Raw genomic sequence first — 16,874 nt, 5'->3', positions numbered from 1 at the left:
GATAAAGTCTTTTTTAGATTTTATTTTTAAGTAATCTCAATGCCCAGTGTGGGGCTTGAACTTAAAACCCCAAGATCAGGAGTCACATGTTCCTCCAACTGAGCTGGCCAGTTGCTAGAATCTTTTTTTTTTTTTTTAAGGGGAGACTGACAATATTTGATAAACAGATTGTCAAAGTAAAGAGACTTTGACCTTTACAGATTGAGAAAAGATTGGTAAAATTCTCTTTAATGTCAAAAATACAAGAATGTGCTCTGTATTTTACTTTTGGCCATGATAGAAACACAGGGACCAGGGCACCTGACGGGCTCAGTTGGTAGAGCATGCAACTCTTGATCTCAGGGTTGTAAGTTCAAGTCCTACATTGGGTGTACAGTTACTTAAAAATAAGATCTTCAAAAGAAAAAAGAACAACCAGATATATCTTCCCATCTTAACTAGAAGACGAAACAAAATGAATCAGGTAGTGGTTTTCAGATATTAAACAACAAGCAACATAGGATAGTGATTCATGAGAGAAGAGAAACAAATGAATTGTCCTAGCTTGCTGCCTGGAGTGAGTTTCCAGGCCATAGGATAGGGAAGTGAAACTTAAACAGAGCCTCACAGTCTCACCAAGTTGAATGGTCAAGAGTTCAGAGTGTAGATAGGACAAAATGGCTAGAATTTGCAAGGCAGAGTACCCAAGAAGTACTAGCGGCATGGAGAAGAAACTTCAGAAGTCACACCAGGGCTGAGTATCTGGGCATATTTATATTTGAGACTAGAAGAAAAGGATGATTAAAGGCATAGGTGGAGCTCACAAAGGGCCAGGAATAGTTTGTGTTTCCACCAAACTGAATCAGAAGACCTTCCACCATTTAGAGCATTAATTATAGTCCTTAGAAGTCTATTGCCTGTGTAGTGGGATCAATTAGCCCTTAGCAAAATGTTTATTTGGACCTACCTTAAGGAAGCTTTAAAATAAGCCTTAAAGGGGGGATTAAAATGATTTCAAATAACTTCAGCTGCATCCTAGAAAATAACTCTAAAATAGTAAAACCAAAAAATCCAGCACCCAACCACGTAAATGATGTTTAGCACCCATCAAAAAATGACCAGGTATGAAAATATATCCAATAACATCAAAAAAGTCAGTCAATAGAAACAGACCCTGAAATGACCCAGATAATAGAAATAGTAGGCAAGGACAGTAAAATATACCCCATATGTTCAAGAAAGTAGAGAAAAGCATGAATGTAATGAGCAAAATGGAAGATAAAAGAACAAATTGAACTTCTTGAGATGAAAAAATACAATTATAAGTAAAAACACTGGATGGAATTAATAGCAGATTAGATACTACAAAAGAAAAATTACTGAGTTTGAAGATGTAGCAGTAGAAACAATATCATGCAAGTATATTCCTGTTCCACTCTGTCTTGATTTCCTCTGTTACATCTTCACAGAAAGAACATGTACTTTTCTGAAATATACACTGAGGAGGATTCAGGGAATATCAACCTTGATTTTGACAAAAGCTCTAATTCCCTGCACTATTAGTAACTGTTACTGATTTTATAGGAATTGGAATGAGGAAGATATTCATAGGAAAGGTTCCTGGCACTGAGTAAAATTTATGACTCTTGGGCTTAGGGTTTCGTTGGTAGGAAATGGACCTCGTTATATGGCCTTATAGCTGGTTGTCACCTACTAAAAATTCCATGAAGACAGATGTTTGAAAATTTTGTTATTTCTTTGTAAAGCATTGTGCAGAAAGGGCTCATTTTGATGATTATCATTATGCTATTAGATGTGCTAAAGTGTTAGTTTCTATCTTACTAGATACAGTTGTTAATTCCAAAACCTTTTGAAAATATAACGGGTAGTTATTTTTAAGACTCAGTGTACACATCTCATTCCTCCAATACTATTTCTCATGTTATATGGAATATGTATTTTAATTGACTTTAATTAAAATTCTGTTTCCAGAATTTTACATTTCTTTCTCTACCACCACCCCCCCTACCGAATTTGACATTTCTTAACTTTAGAGACACCACAGGGCAGTAGTTTTCAAACTTTTTGGTCTGAGGATCTCATTACATTCTTAAAAACTAAAGACCCCAAAGACCTTTTATCATATTTTCTATAATGGAAATTAAAACTGAGAAATGTAAAAAAAGATTTATTAATTCATTTAATAAACCCATCAGATGTTACCATCAGTAACATTTTTAAATGGAAAATAACTTTTTTTCTAAATTGAAAATACATTCGTGAGAAGAGTGATATTGTTTGACATGTTTGCATATCTCTTTTATGCCTGGCCCAATAGTAGATAGCATGATTTTTTTTTTAATTAACATATAATGTATTGTTTCAAGGTTACAGGTCTGTGATTCATCAGTCTTACACAGTATTTGCAGCGCTCACCATAGCACACACCCTCCCCAGTGTCCATCACCCAGCCACCCCATCCCTCCCACCCCCCTCCACTCCAGAAACCCTCAGTTTGTTTCTTGAGATTAAGAGTCTCTTATGGTTTGTCTCCTTCTCTGGTTTCATCTTGTTTGATTTTTTCCTCTCTTCCCCTATGATCCTCTGCCGTGTTTCTCAAATTCCACATATTAGTGAGATCATATGATAATTATCTTTCTCTAATTGACTTATTTTCACTTAGTATAATACCCTCTAGTTCCATCCACATAGTTGCAGATGGCAAGATTTCTTTTTTTTTTTTTTTGATGGTTGCAAAATATTTCATTGTATATATACATACACCATACTTTCTTTATCCATTCATCTGTCGTTAGACATCTATACTCTTTCCATGGTTTGGCTATTGTGGACACTGCTGCTATAAACATTGGGGTCGTGTGCCCCTTCAGATTACTACATTTGTATCTTTGGGGTAAATACCCAGTATAGTGCAATTGCTGGGTTGTAGGGTAGCTCTGTTTTCAACTTTTTGAGGAACCTCCATACTCTTTTCCAGAGTGGTTATACCAGCTTGCATTCCCACCAACAGTGTAAGAGGGTACCCCTTTCTCCACATCCTCACCAACATCTCTTGTTTCCGTCTTAATTTTAGCCATTCTGACTGGTGTGAGATAGTGTCTCATTGTGATTTTGATTTGTATTTCTCTGATGCTGAGTGATGTTGAACACTTTTTCATGTGTTTGTTGGCCATTTGGATGTCTTCTTTGCAGAAATGTCTGTCCATGTCTTCTGCTCATTCCTTGATTGGATTATTTGTTTCTTGGGTGTTGAGTTTGATAAGTTCTTCATAGATTTTGGATACTAGCCCTTTATCTGATGTCTTGCAAATATCTTCTCCCATTCTGTTGGCTGTCTTCTGGTTTTGTTGACTGTTTCCTTTGCTGCACAGAACCTTTTTATCTTGATGAAGTCCCAGTAGTTCATTTTTGCCTTTGCTTCCCTTGCCTTTGGCGATGTGTCTAGGAAGAAGGTGCTGCAGCTGAGGTCGAAGAGATTGCTGTCTGAGTTCTCCTCTAGGATTTTGATGAATTCCTGTCTCACATTGAGGTCTTTCATCCATTTTGAGTCTATTTTTGTGTATGGTGTAAGGAAATGGTCCATTTTCATTCTTCCGCATGTGGCTGTCCAGTTTTCCCCAGTTATCTTTTTTCCATTGGATATTCTCTCCTGCTTTGTCGAAGATTAGTTGACCATAGAGTTGAGGGTCCATTTCTGGGCTCTCTATTCTGTTCCGTTGATCTATGTGTCTGTCTTTGTATCAGTACCATACTGTCTTGATGATTACAGCTTTGTAATAGAGTTTGAAGTCTGGAATTATGATGCCTCCAGCTTTGGTTTTCTTTTCCAACATTCCTTTGGCTATTCGGGGTCTTTTCTGTTTCCATACAAATTTTAGGATTCTTTGTTCCATTTCTGTGAAAAAAGTTGATGGTGTTTTGATAGGGATTGCATTAAATGTGTAGATTGCTCTAGGTAGCATAGACATTTTCACAATATTTGTTCTTCGAATCTATGAGCATGGAACGTTTTTCCATTTCTTTGTGTTTTCCTCAATTCCTTTCATGAATATCCTGTAGTTTTCTGAGTACGGATTCTTTGCCTCTTTGGCTAGATTTATTTCTAGGTATCATGGTTTGGGGTACAATTGTAAATGGGACCAACTCCTTAATTTCTCTTTCTTCTGTCTTGGTGGTGGTGTATAGAAATGCAACTGATTTCTGTACATTGATTTTATATCCTGCCACTTACTGAATTCCTGTATGAGTTCTAGTAGTTTTGGGGTGGAGTCTTTTGGGTTTTCCACATAAAATAGCATATCACCTGCAAAGAGTGAGAGTTTAACTTCTTTGCCAGTCTGGATGCCTTTTATTTCTTTTTGTTGTCTGATTGCTGAGGCTAGGACTAATAGTACTGTGTGGAACAGCAGCAGTGATATTGGACATCCCTGCCATGTTCCTTACCGTAGGAAAAAAGCTCTCAGTTTTTCCCCAATTGAGAATGATATTCGCTGTGGGTTTTTCATAGATGGCTTTTATGATATTGAGGTATGTACCCTCTATCCCTACACTGTGAAGAGTTTTAATCAAGAAAGGATGCAATACTTTGTCAAATGCTTTTTCTGCATCAATTGAGAGGATCATATGGTCTTGTTCTTTCTTTTATTAATGTAGTGTATCACATTGATCAATTTGCAGATTTTGAACCCACCTTGCAGCCCAAGAATAAATCCCACTTGGTCGTGGTGAATAATCCTTTTAATGTACTGCTGGATCCTATTAGCTAGTATTTTGGTGAGAATTTCTGCATCCATGTTCATCAGGGATATTGGTCTGTAATTCTCCTTTTTCGTTGGAGTCTTTGTTTGGTTTGGGGATCAAGATAATGCTGGCCTCATAAAATGAGTTTGGAAGTTTTCCTTCCATTTCTATTTTTTGGAACAGTTTCAGAAGAGTAGATATTAATTCTTCTTTAATGTTTGGTAAAATTCCCCTGGGAAGCTACCTGGCCCTGGGCTCTTGTTTGTTGGGAGATTTTTGATTACTGCTTCAATTTCCTTGCTGGTTGTAGGTTTGTTCAGGTTTTCTATTTCTTTCTGGTTCAGTTTTGGTAGTTTATACGTCTCTAGGAATGCATCCACTTCTTCCAGATTGTCTGATTTGTTGGCATATAGTTGCTTATAATATGTTCTTATAGTTGTTTGTATTTCTTTGGTGTTGGTTGTGATCTCTCTTCTTTCATTCATGATTATATTTATTTGGGTCCTTTCTCTTTTCTTTTTGGTAAGTCTGGCTGGGGGTTTATCAATCTTACTAATTCTTTCAAAAAACCAGCTCCTGCTAGTTTCATTGATCTGTTCTGTTCTTTTTGGTTTCTATTTCATTGATTTCTGCTCTGATCTTTATTATTTCTCTTTTCCTGCTGGGTTTAGGGTGTATTTGCTGTTCTTTCTCCATCTCCTTTAGGTGTAAGGTTAGGTTGTGTATTTGAGAGCTTTCTTATTTCTTGAGAAAGGCTTGTATTGCTATATACTTTCTTCTCAGGACCACCTTTGTTGCCTCCCAAAGATTTTGAACAGTTGTGTTTTCATTTTGTTTCCATGAATTTTTTAAATTCTTCTTTAATTTTCTGGTTGACCCATTCATTCTTTTGTAGGATGCTCTTTCACCTCCATGTATTTGAGTTCTCCCCAACTTTTCTCTTGTGATTAAGTTCAAATTTCAAAGCATTGTGGTCCAGAAATATTCAGGGAATGATCCTAGTCTTTTGGTACTGGTTGAGACCTGATTTGTGACCCAGGATGTGATCTATTCTCAAGAATGTTCCATGTGCGCTAGAGAAGAATGTGTATTCTGTTGCTTTGGGATGGAATGTTCTGAATATATCTGTGAAGTCCTTCTGGTCCAGTGCATCATTTAAAACCCTTATTTCCTTGTTGATCTTTTGCTTAGATGATCTGTCCATTTCAGCAAGGGGGGTGTTAAAGTCCCTTACTGTTATTGTATTATTGTCAGTATGTTTTTTTTTTTTAATTTTGTTATTAATTAGCTTATATAATTGGCTGACCCCATGTTAGATCTTCTTGTTGGATAGACCCTTTAAGTATGATATAATGTCCTTCCTCATCTCTTATTATATAGTCTTTGGTTTAAAATGATTTATCTTATATAAGGATTGCCACCCCAGCTTTCTTTTGATGTCCATTAGCATGGTAAATGGTTTTCCACCCCCTACTTTAAATCCGGAGGTGTCTTTGGGTCTAAAATGAGTCTCCTGCAGACAGCATAGCAATGGATCTTGTTTTTTAAACCAATCTGATACCCTGTGTCTTTTGATTGGGGCATTTAGCCCATTTATATTCAGGATAACTATTGAAAGATATGAATTTAGTGCCATTGTATTGCCTGTAAGGTGACTGTTACTGTATATTGTTTCTGTTCCTTTCTGGTCTATGGTACTTTTATGGTCACTCTTTGCTTAGAGAACCCGAGAACCCCTTTCAATATTTCTTGCAGGGCTGGTTTGGTGATCACAGATTCTTTTAGTTTTTGTTTGTCAGGAAGCTTTTTATCTCTCCTTCTATTTTCAATGATAGCCTAGCTGGATATAGTATTCTTGGCTGCATATTTTTTTGTTTGTTTGTTTAGTACCCTAGATAACTTGATTCTTGTATTTGCTTGGGCGTTCACTCTGTTGTAAAATGTTTCTTGGGTTGAGGTATATGAAGAAAGTCAAGCCTCAGAGGTAGGTAGTTGGAAAAGTAAGCAGTATTTTGACAACCTTTTCAAATAATTGTAGATATTCTTTTATCTGATAGCATACCAAAACTCAAAAGGAGCATACCAAAACTCAAAAGCTTATTAAATTTATATGCAGTGTGGAATCTAAAATCCAATCGATGAATGTAAAATCTTTCTGCATTAAAATTTATTGGTTTATCTTTTATCCACACATGTTTTTTAACATAAGTCTTGGTCATTTGGAAAATATTGGTTCACTGGGTAATCTAAATCTTTTATGGTGTATTGCGTCATAAAATAGCAAAAAATCACGGGGCACCTGGGTAGCACAGTCATTAAGCTTCTGCCTTCGGCTCAGGGCATGATCCTGGTGTTCCGGGATCGAGTCCCACATCGGGCTCCTCAGCTAGGAGTCTGCTTCTTCCTCTCCCACTCCCCTGCTGTGTTCCCTCTCTTGCTGGCTGTCTCTCTGTCACATAAATAAATAAAATCTTTAAAAAAAAAAAAAAAAGCAAAAAATCAGATTCATAGTATCACCAACAGAAATTCTTTTCAAGTATTGGGAAGCTTATACTTATGTTCAAGCTCACAATGCTATTTCTTTTGGAAGATTGAATTTTACGACTGACAACAAGTTATGTCAGTTGTTTTCCTTGAAGTGACAGATTTATTTTGAGAAAATGTTGGCCATGTCGCCAAGTCAAAATAACTATAGTTTGTCCGTCCATCCAAGTAAAATGTTGTTCTATGAAAAATGGCTCATTCAGATCACAATTTAAACAGTCTCACAAGTGGTTTTCCTTAGCATATTGTATTTTGATAAGCAGGAAAAGTGCTTTATGTGAATTTCACATTTTGTTGCACAGAATGTTAAAAAGATGTGCATTCAAGGGTTGAAGTCTAATAAAATCATTTTTACTGCTTTAAGGGCATTCTTAGGTGAAACTGGCTTAAAAAAATGCTGGTGCATGGCTGTAACACAGTGACTACTGGTACATTTAATGCTGTTGCCTCAGTTCTTTCTGAGACATAAGCAGTTTTGCCCATCATTATCTTTGCAGCATCAGTGTAAATGTCAACACAGTGAAAAAAGCAGTGTCTTTCCTTTATTTAATATGAAATAGTTTTTTTTTTTTTAAAGATTTTTTATTTATTCGACAGAGATAGAGACAGCCAGCGAGAGAGGGAACACAAGCAGGGGGAGTGGGAGAGGAAGAAGCAGGCTCATAGCGGAGGAGCCTGATGTGGGGCTCGATCCCACAACGCCAGGATCACGCCCTGAGCTGAAGGCAGACGCTCAACCGCTGTGCCACCCAGGCGCCCCAATATGAAATAGTTTTGACCTCAGTGATCTTTGAAAAAGTCTTAGGGATTCTGAGGGGTCTGCAGAGTACATTTTGAGAATCAGTACCCTGGGGCATCATAACACTAAAATTGAGAAGCGTCAATAACGGCATTGTATTTAAAATAGTTTACGGCTTGTGTCTGCCTCTTTATCAAGTAATGCCTGGTGTAGGGAAAAAAGTTGCAACAGTGTTCTTTAAAATACCTCAAATGTGTTTATTTAGTAGTCCTTTAGTACTTTTATTTTTATTTTTTTAAAGATCTTATTTATTAGAGAGAGACAGCCAGTGAGAGAGGAAGAACACAAGCAGGGGGAGTGGGAGAGGAAGAAGCAGGCTCCTAGCAGAGGAGCCTGATGCGGGGCTCGATCCCAGGACTCTGGGACCACGCCCTGAGCCACAGGCAGATGCTTAATGACTGAGCCACCCAGGTGCCCCCCCCCATAGCACTTTTAATACCTGTCAAATTTAAACTCTATTGTCCAGTCTCTAAAATTATTTATTATTGGAGCATACTTCCTCTGCTCCCGCCTCCCTGCTGGTGTGCTCACTCACGCATTCTTCCTCTCAAAATCTTTTAAAAATATATTACTTATTACTATTACTTATTTTAATTTATTACAGTTTTTGAATTATTCTCCATATTTGCATTTTGATAAGATTTGAAATTATTCATAATCTGAGTATGAAAAAATTAACTGTGGTAAATAGTTTTAATACCCTTTAAAAAAATCGCTTCAGGCAGGCATTCCAGACCCTCCAAATATGTCAGAAGAACTAATCCAATTGAAAGCCAAGGAGCGACACTTTTTGGAGCAATTATTAGATGGGAAAAAATTAGAAAATTACAAAATACCCGTACCAATCAATGCTGAACTCAGAAAATATCAGCAGGTAAAGTTTTATGCTTATCTTATAAATAGTGATTATTCCTTTGAATGTACCTTGAAGAGTTTTTAAAATTGACTTAATGAAAGCTTGTGTTTAGTGTCTTGTACCCATTTGTTTCTCTTTTGTCTATAAAAATAAAGATTTTTGGTCTGTGCATACATGTTTTACAAGAAAAAATTTTTTATGATCTGTTCACATTTATAATTTTCCTCTTTCTCCCAACCTTTCAGGATGGTGTGAACTGGTTGGCATTTCTTAATAAGTATAAGCTTCATGGAATTCTGTGTGATGACATGGGTTTAGGAAAAACTTTACAGTCCATCTGCATTCTAGCAGGAGATCATTGTCATAGGTAATTTAAACTATTATTTTTTAAAAAGAGTTTTCAGATGCTATAAAATGCAAACGAGCTATTAATTCATTGTGTTTTATTGTTGTAAAGGGCCCAAGAATATGCAAGATCAAAATTGGCAGAATGTATGCCACTTCCTTCCTTGGTTGTTTGTCCGCCAACATTAACAGGTCACTGGGTGGATGAAGTAGGTAAATTTTGCTCCAAAGAATATCTCAATCCATTGCACTATACTGGACCTCCTACTGAAAGAATAAGGTAAGAACTATACAACAAAAAATGTTTAATCTTTTGTTTTAAGAACTTTAGGATAAAATTTATTAAAAATGAATTCTAGTTTTTTTTGGTTGTCAGAAACTTTAACTTATTTAATAAGAAAGATGAATATACATTATAAAGATATAATCAGTAAGACTCATCAAAGTTTAAGGACTTCAGCCATTGTTAACAGTCAGTTGGGTTTTCTAAGTATCTGACCTAGGAATCAAGCCATTCTCTGTGCCCTTCTTGGGAGCCTTGTGATCATAGCATATCTATCTCTTAGAGCTCCCTCATCTCCGAAATGCTTTTGCTTCACAGTAGCTCCTCTGGCTGCCCTGATACCATAGCATTGCTAGAGTTCTATTAGCTTTACTCTTTCTCTCTTTCACTAGTACATCCTTTATGTTCCTAAATACAAATTTTGAAGAGCAGAATTTCATTGGTTTCAGGTCATCTTTTAAAGCATGGAGAGTCATAGGTTGCTGATTAGTTCATAGATTTGCTGCTCCTCTGTATCTGTAATAGCTAACATATGTTGAGCATTTATTAGCCAGGCATTATTCTTAGTAGTTTCACATTTATGTAAAATTGTGTATTATGTATTTGCACAATCACCATATGAGGTATGGTTATTATTTTTGTTCCCAGTTTGCAAATAAAAGCCTAAGACATGGGGCCTGGGTCTGAGGTCATAAAGCTAATTAAATGGGCAGAGTGAGGATTTGAACACAGGCAAGTCAACAGCTTGCATTTTTAAAAGACTTTACTGTAGTGTCTGTCAGAATTTATTCATTTAAAAGTACAGAAACTCAAACTAGCTGAAGCAAACAGGAAACTCATTAATTCACTAAATTGAGAATTTCAAGGGTGAATTCTTGCTTCAGGTACATCTAGATTGCTCTCATTTGCTCTTCCTCCCCATATATAGCTTGTTTTATTGGTCTCTGCAGTTGGTGGATAAGATGACCATAGATAGGGGCACCTGGGTGGCTCAGTAGGTTGAGCATCTGACTCTTGATCTCAGCTCAGGTCTTGATCTTCAGGTTGTGAGTTCAAGCCCCGTGTTGGGCTCCATGGGAGTATACTTTAAAAATTAAAAAAAAAAAAAAAAAAAAAAAAAGATGACCATAGACACTCTTAGCTCCACATTCTCCTAACTTGGCAGCTGTTGTAAATAGAGATCTTCCCTCTCCCATCATGATTATATATGGAGATAATGCTAAGTGAAATAAGTCAAGCAGAGAAAGACAATTATCATATGGTTTCACTCATTTATGGAACATAAGAAGTAGGAAGATCGGTAGGAGAAGAAAGGGATAAAGAAAGGGGGGGTAATCAGAAGGGGGAATGAAGCATGAGAGATTATGGACTCTGGGAAACAAACTGAGGGCCTCAGAGGGGAGGGGGGTGGGGGAATGGGATAGGCTGGTGATGGGTAGTAAGGAGGGCATGTATTGCATGGTGCACTGGGTGTTATATGCAACTAATGAATCATGGAACTTTACATAAAAAACCAGGGATGTACTGTATGGTGACTAACATAATAAAAATATTATTATTATTATTATAAATAATAAATAAAAATAAAATAAAAATTAAAAAAAAAAAAAGACCACAGACAGTCTTAGACCCACATTCTCCTAACTTGGCAGCTGTAGTAAATAGAGATCTTCCCTCTCCCATCATGATTATATCAATACTAGAAATGACTGACTGGCCTTGTTTGGGTCATGCTCCCAAACTAGTCTTTGTGGTCTGGGGATAAAATATCGTGAATAGCTCACCCTGATTCAGTGCATCTGTTCGGTGATTAGGGCACATGTGACTTCCCCTCACCCCCCAGGACAACATGAAGTTTAGAAGGAATAGGGCCTTTAAGGAAGAGGTGTTAGCAAATAAAGTTAAAGTGTCCCCCCACCACAGTGTGAATCAGGTGCCCATCTCTTTTCTAGTCAGACTGAATTAGGCTAACAAGGCCAAGTCAAAAGAAGAATGGTCTTCAAGTGGCAGGGTCATGGATGTAGAGTAAGCAGAAAGGAATGTTGGACTTAGTAGGCACATTGAAAACACCTTGTAAGATGGTAGCAGTCGCATCCCCTTTGAAATTATATTACAAACTTTGCAGGTTCCTTGCTTCCTAATCTTATTTCTTTTTAAATACAGGTTACAGCATCAAGTAAAAAGGCACAATCTGATAGTGGCTTCATATGATGTTGTGAGAAATGACATAGATTTCTTTAGGTAAGAATTAAAATTTTTTTCTTTAGAAAAACTTAGTGTCAGATTTGAAGGAGAGTTAGTTAGTATTTTCCTGCCTGAAAGACTCTTCAGATAGTTCTTGCCATATACTAAAAGATGCTAAATTTTTTTGCTTATTCTCCCTTAGGAATATTAAATTTAACTACTGTATTCTTGATGAAGGCCATGTCATCAAAAATGGAAAAACAAAATTGTCAAAAGCAGTAAAACAACTGACTGCTAATTATAGGATTATTCTTTCCGGAACACCAATCCAGGTAATTATTTACTGTTCTCTCTCTATTTATTTGCCATGTGGAAGGAAGGCTGGACATTTGGTAAAGAAGTATTTTTCTTTACTTTTCTTTTCTTTCTTTCTTTTTTTTTTTTTTTGTCTATAGGAATGATAATTTCCAGTAATTGTGTTTTATAATTGTTCATTTGGTATGTAACAGTACCTGAGCAAACTGGGTTTTAAAAGCAATATGAAGGGATACCTGGGTGGTGCAGTTGGGTAAGTGACCGATTCCTGGTTTCAGCTCGGGTCATGATCTCAGGGTCATGAAATTGAGCCCGCGCTCAGGGTGGAGCCCACTTGAGATTCTCTCTCCCTCTGCCCCTCCCCACCATGCTTGTGCTCTCTCTCTCTCTCTCTGTCTCTCAAATAAATAAATCTCTTTTTTTAAGATTTTATTTATTTGAGAGAGAGCACAAGCAGGGGGAGGGGCAGAGGAAGAGGGAGAAGCAGACACCCCACTGAGCTGGGAGCCCAATGTTGGGCTCGATCCCAGGACCCCAAGATTATGACCTGAGCTGAAGGCAGACGCTTAACTGACTGAGCCACCCAGGCGCCCCTAAAATAAATAAATCTTAAAAAAAAATAAAAAGCAATGTGAAGAGCACTGGGTGATGTATGGAATTGTTGAATCACTCTATTGTACACCTGAAACTAATATAACACTGTATGTTAACTATACTGGGATTAAAATAATAAAATGTGATTTTAGGCTATGTAAATAGAAGTCTTGTGTCCAAAGTATGGGAGACTAATCAGACTTCATTCCACACTGGCCATTCTCCTTCTGTGGATTTACACTACAATCTGATTTAACATTGAAAAGCTAGAGCTGATTCAGAGGGAATCATCATATAGTAGAGGTATGGATACCTGGGGTTAGGAGGGAATTGGAAGAGATTATAGAAGCTTGTTTTGGAAGAGGACAGACATGGGTAACTTTATAGAAATCTGATACTTCTGAGAGATTCTTTTATCTTCTGGAGGAATTGGTTGCAAATGTTCACACCTAGCTTGGATAGCCAACTCTAATGGGAAGATACCCTTCATCATTCTCCAGAGAGTAGAAGGGTGAACACCAAGTGACATCTAAGACTCCCTCTGATTCTAAAAAACATTGACAGTTCTTTATTTACATCTTTGTTACTTTTCTTTTAAATTTATTTTTGGTGATGGAGTGATTATTGTGTTAGGGTTTTGTTCATTAAGTGAACGCTTTTTGTTCACAATATTACTTTCATAACAAGTTTGGTTTTTTTGTTTGCTTAAAGGCCCTCTTTCTTTCTTCCTTCCCCACCTGAACATTTTAGCTCTGAAGCTATGAGGGTTTCTGCACTGAAGACCCATGGTAGCCCAGAGTTAGGAGGCAGAGCCTAAGTGGGATTAGAAGTGTCCATATGGGAGGGCAGCCTACCATGGTGAACCAGAGCCTCAGCAGGATGAAGAGGGTTTCTGGAACGAGATAAGGGGGTGGGATGGTACCTTAGGATCCACACATACTGGGAATGCATCTAAAATGAAAAAGTGCTGATTTCTTTTTTTTTTCTTTCTTCCTTTTTTTTAAAATGAAACTTCGGCCATAGAATTGGAAAGAACCTATGCCTGTTCGTCATGACCCTTGAATAATGGATAGACTTGACCTATAACGAAACTCTTCTAGGTTTTCCTTAAGAAATAGTGATGTTGGCCAAGTTCTTTAAATCTTGCTGTTAATTTTAGTGTCGAAGATACAAGATTCAGAAACATACTCATCTTTCTGCTCCTCTGTTTATTACTTGATAGATGCTACCAGTAGGATTTAAACACTATGGACCAAGGCTTATTCTGGTAGAAGAGACTTGAAAATTCCACCCAATAGGATAGAATATTTTCTCCAAGGATACTGATGTGAATTTTACACATTAAAATACAGACTTACACAATATATGTAAAATATGTGTGTGTGTGTGTGTGTGTGTGTGTGTATATATATACATACACATACACATATATATATATATATGTGGTTGATTACCCCTGATGTATGTCATCATAATGGACTTTCATTAATATCCATTTTTCAAGTGTAAGGAAATAATCCCAGTACAAAAGATAACTGATGTTCCTTTCTTATATTCAGAATAACGTTTTGGAGCTGTGGTCATTATTCGATTTCCTCATGCCAGGATTTTTGGGGACTGAACGCCAGTTTGCTGCTCGATATGGTAAACCTATATTAGCAAGTAGGGATGCTCGAAGCTCTAGTCGAGAACAAGAAGCAGGTATGAAAAATATATAATTCTATACCATGCAAGTGACTATAACTTATTCCTAACTTTTTTGAAGCCATTTTCTTTTACTGTTAACAGGTGTTCTTGCAATGGATGCACTGCACCGCCAAGTCCTGCCTTTTCTTTTGAGAAGAATGAAAGAAGATGTTTTGCAGGATCTTCCACCCAAAATTATTCAAGACTACTACTGTACTCTTAGTCCTCTTCAGGTTAGAAATCTGGTGATTGTGGTTGTTGGTGGTATGTTTATTAGAATGCTTTGAAAAAGCCATACAACTATTGAATAAAGGGGATTAGACTTCGGCTTTATCACTGAAATCTAGCTTCTACTTTCATAGACTTTAGGAATATTCTGTTCCAAACAGGTAGAGATAGGATCTGCATGAACCCATTTGGACATGTGGATATACATTTGAATATATGCATTTTTGGTTATGGCATTAAAATAAAAACCAGTATCATAGTTGCTTTCTTACATGTTGAATTAATCCAAAAAATTGCAAGGTTAAACTGATTAAAAAATGAGCCAGTGTTTATAAGGGCAAAAATCTGCCTGTAATGTCGTATCTTCACAATGACATTATAGGTATTGTCAATCCCCATTTTTGCAAATAAGGAAAGGGAAGCTCAGAAAATTTAAGTAACTTGCTCAAGGTTACACAGCTAATAAATATCAGGGCTGAGTTTCAAACCTGGGAAGTGGGACTGCATCCCTTTAAAAGTACCGTTGTATTGCCAGTATTTTTTAAGGCTTTTGTACAGTTCTGATTTTGTACAGAGACCATTATCAAAGGAATTTATTTTATTTATTTTTTTCCAAAGGAACTTACTGTATGCCTTTCCCTGTGTAGTATTTTGTGAGGGGAAACTATCCCTTGTCTTAGTAAGACATGGCCAAAATCAGAATTTTCTGTTTTAACTTTAGGTTCTAGGTTAGTTTGAATCCATCCATTTCAGTATTATGAGTTGATTTAGTATGGTAAAATGAGTAAAAGATACACAGACACACCCAGAAACTTACTCTTTCTTCTCTTATCTGTACAACTTGAGTTTAGAGCTTAGCAGGACACTAATCTAGATGCTGAGGTCTCTGTGATCCTTTATATTATCTACCTCATCTCTCTGGGTCTCCATTCCTCATTTGTAAAAACTGGATTAGGATTTCTGGAAAGGAATATTTTAGGAACAATGAGATGAAGACTTTTTGAAGTACAATAGAGAAGAGGTGCCATATGAAAAAAATCCATGGTAGGGGCACCTGGCTGGCTCATTCGGTAGAGCATGCAACTCTTGATCGCGGGGTTGTGAGTTTGAACCCCACGTTGAGTACAGAGATTACTTTAAAAAAAAAATCCATGGTATGATGGTGGTATAAAACACATTTAAGTAGCCTGGAGGAGAGAAGCTGGGAGGGAAGTGACATTTGGCTTTATTTTGCATTTATGGGTTTTTATACTGACTTCTGTTTTTTAGCACTCTAGATTTTCTTCCCTTTCATAGTGTTTTAGCATGTACAAGGCAGGAACCCAGACCCCAAGGAAATGCTTCAACGTTCATGAGTTCTCCTTTTAGGTAGCAATAGTATTCTTTTTACCTTTTTTTTTTAGTTTTATTTCAGAAGTAATCTCTGCACCCTACCTGAGGCTCGAACTCATAGTCCTGAGATCAAGAGTCACATGCTCAACTAACTGAGCCAGCCAGGCACCCCAGCAATAGTATTCTTTTAAAAGTTGGTCTTTGGAATGTACTTATAGGGTACCACATAACTTCACTTAGAGAAGATTTTCTCACTTGTAAAAGTTCAGGTTCTCTTTTATTGGTAATGTATTTATCTTCCTCAACAGAGTAGAAAAATTGAGCCTAGGACTGTTTGACTAGTTTTTAATATTTTAGCAGCCAAGCTTAATGTGTTATACTTGTTCTAAATGTAATTTTAAAGGAATTTACCAAGATGCAGTGGATAATTTGTGATCAGAAGGAAAGCATAGGTATCATACTTTCTTTAATGAGGGTTGGTTTAAATTACTGCTCTTATTGGCATTTGCTAGCTATGCTTTGAATAATTGAAAATATACTTACTGCTTTGGGGGGGGCAATTTTACAGGTTCAGCTCTATGAGGATTTTGCTAAGTCTCGCGCCAAGTGTGATGTTGATGAAACAGTTTCTTCAGCTGCACTTTCTGAAGAAACTGAAAAACCAAAGCTTAAAGCTACAGGCCATGTATTCCAGGTATAGATTATAGTCTTCTTTTTAATTCTTGAAGAATCATGTTCTTCAGTGCAGCAATTTTTACATGGAATACTGAAGTGTATGGGTTTATTTAAATTTTTTCAATATCGCATATACATTGTTGAAAATAAAAGTAATATATTTTCATATTTATAATTAATATTAAAATTATACAAAATGCAGTATATTTTTGTATATTACATGAAGAGTTTTAGAGAATCTTTTGCTTTTACATTAAAAAAATATTGGAATGCCTGCTATAAGGCAGTAATTT

The 16,874-nt window shown here is 36.7% G+C and overlaps 1 protein-coding gene across 3 annotated transcripts in view; it reads left to right on the top strand.

Annotated features, from left to right (window-relative positions):
* BTAF1 (B-TFIID TATA-box binding protein associated factor 1) overlaps positions 1-16,874 on the top strand; it is a 108,724-nt gene that overhangs the window by 79,923 nt on the left and 11,927 nt on the right. For all 3 annotated transcript variants that reach the window (XM_026481648.4, XM_044378048.3, XM_044378047.3), the window contains 8 exons: positions 8,805-8,957; positions 9,185-9,306; positions 9,397-9,564; positions 11,731-11,808; positions 11,954-12,083; positions 14,220-14,361; positions 14,449-14,579; positions 16,475-16,600. In XM_026481648.4, the coding sequence (XP_026337433.1) occupies positions 8,805-8,957; positions 9,185-9,306; positions 9,397-9,564; positions 11,731-11,808; positions 11,954-12,083; positions 14,220-14,361; positions 14,449-14,579; positions 16,475-16,600 (1,050 nt within the window). The remainder of the gene's footprint in view (positions 1-8,804; positions 8,958-9,184; positions 9,307-9,396; positions 9,565-11,730; positions 11,809-11,953; positions 12,084-14,219; positions 14,362-14,448; positions 14,580-16,474; positions 16,601-16,874) is intronic.

The sequence above is a fragment of the Ursus arctos genome, unplaced genomic scaffold, assembly GCF_023065955.2.
Source record: "Ursus arctos isolate Adak ecotype North America unplaced genomic scaffold, UrsArc2.0 scaffold_7, whole genome shotgun sequence".
Classification (NCBI taxonomy): Eukaryota; Metazoa; Chordata; class Mammalia; order Carnivora; family Ursidae; genus Ursus; species Ursus arctos.
Note: the sequence above shows the minus strand (reverse complement) of the source record. Positions and strands in the feature narration are given on the sequence as shown.